Here is a 1,320-nt window from a genome sequence, read left to right as displayed (position 1 = left end):
CGTCCGAGCGCTCGCCTCGCGCCTCGGGAGGGCGCTGGGGTGCTGGGAGCGGGGCCGAGCGGAGCCGTCGCGGCCCCGGTGGGACGGGGCGACGCAGGGAGGGTGCAGGAACCGGGGACCCGGCACCTCCGCCTCCCTCCGTCCCCCCGGGGCCGCCAGGTGGCATCGCTCTGCGGTGCCCGAGGGAAGCGGCGTGCAGGTGCCAAGGGAGGAGCCGCGCGGACAGGGGCCGGCAGCACCTCACCCTTTCCCACCCCTCCGCGCACACACGCACACCCGAGAGGCAGGGACGAGCCCGGCCACCTCCCCCTCCTCCTCCTCCTCCTTCACGGCCTCGCACCCCACCCGCTCCCGCCTCCGGGTCCCCGGGGGTGCCGGGAACACCCCGCGCCCGTCACTGGGACGGGAGGCGGGGCCGCCGCCGTATAAGAAGGCACCGAGCGGCCGCCTGCACTGCCAGGTCCCGAGACGCGCCCGCGGGGAGCAGCGCCCGGCGCAGCACAGCGCAGCACAGCAGTCCGGAGCCGCTCCGCAGCCCGGTAGCGCTCCGCAGCCGCAGGCAGCAGCCCGGCCCCGCTCCCCTCCGCCCGTCGGAAGCTGTGGAGCCGCGAGCGGCGCGCAGCAGCGGGTGGTGCCCGCGGCCCCGAGCCCCCATGAGCGCCGCCGCCCTCTACAGCCTGGACTCGCCGGCATGCTATAGGAGCTGGTGCCCCGAGCCCGCCAACTTCTACGACGCCAAGGTGGGCAGCGGCGGGCCGGGCCCCGCCTGCAAGCCGGGCGGCCGCGCCATGAGCGCCGAGGAGGCGGCGGGCGGCGGCGGCGGCGCGGACCTGGCCGAGCTGAGCGCGGCCGCGCCGGCCATGTACGAGGACGAGAGCGCCATCGACTTCAGCTCCTACATCGACTCCATGTCGGCCGTGCCCAACCTGGAGCTGTGCAACGACGAGCTGTTCGCCGACCTCTTCAACAGCAACCACAAGCCCGAGCGGGGCGGGGACTACGGCGAGTACCTGCCGCCCGCCGCCAGGGAGCCGGGCCCCGCCGGCAGCGCCCCACCGGGCGCCGGGCCCCGCGCCGCCCCCGCCTCCTCCTCCTCCTCCCCGCCGCCCTCCTCCGCCTCCTCCGCCGCCTCCTCGCGCGGCGCCCTCAAGCAGGAGCCCGAGTGGAGCGACGCCGAGCTCTCGTCCTCGCTGCTGCCCTCGCAGATCGCCACCTGCGCGCAGACCATCATGAACCTGGGCGGGCAGCCCACGCCGCCCACCTCCCCCGAGCCGGCGGGCGGCTGCTCCCCGCCGGGCTGCCCCGCGCGCTCCCCCGGCC

The 1,320-nt window shown here is 77.4% G+C and overlaps 1 protein-coding gene across 1 annotated transcript in view; it reads left to right on the top strand.

Annotated features, from left to right (window-relative positions):
- Window positions 1-469: 469 nt before the first annotated feature.
- The window catches only part of CEBPD (CCAAT enhancer binding protein delta), a 1,270-nt gene continuing 419 nt past the window's right edge, over window positions 470-1,320 (top strand). The window contains exon 1 of the mRNA XM_042869650.1: window positions 470-1,320. This exon is cut by the window's right edge and continues 419 nt beyond it. Coding sequence (XP_042725584.1) covers window positions 654-1,320 — 667 coding nt within the window. The 5' untranslated portion in view covers window positions 470-653.

Source organism: Lagopus leucura, unplaced genomic scaffold, assembly GCF_019238085.1.
Source record: "Lagopus leucura isolate 7727_CA_CO unplaced genomic scaffold, USGS_WTPT01 Super-Scaffold_100002, whole genome shotgun sequence".
NCBI classification, from domain to species: domain Eukaryota; kingdom Metazoa; phylum Chordata; class Aves; order Galliformes; family Phasianidae; genus Lagopus; species Lagopus leucura.
Note: the sequence above shows the minus strand (reverse complement) of the source record. Positions and strands in the feature narration are given on the sequence as shown.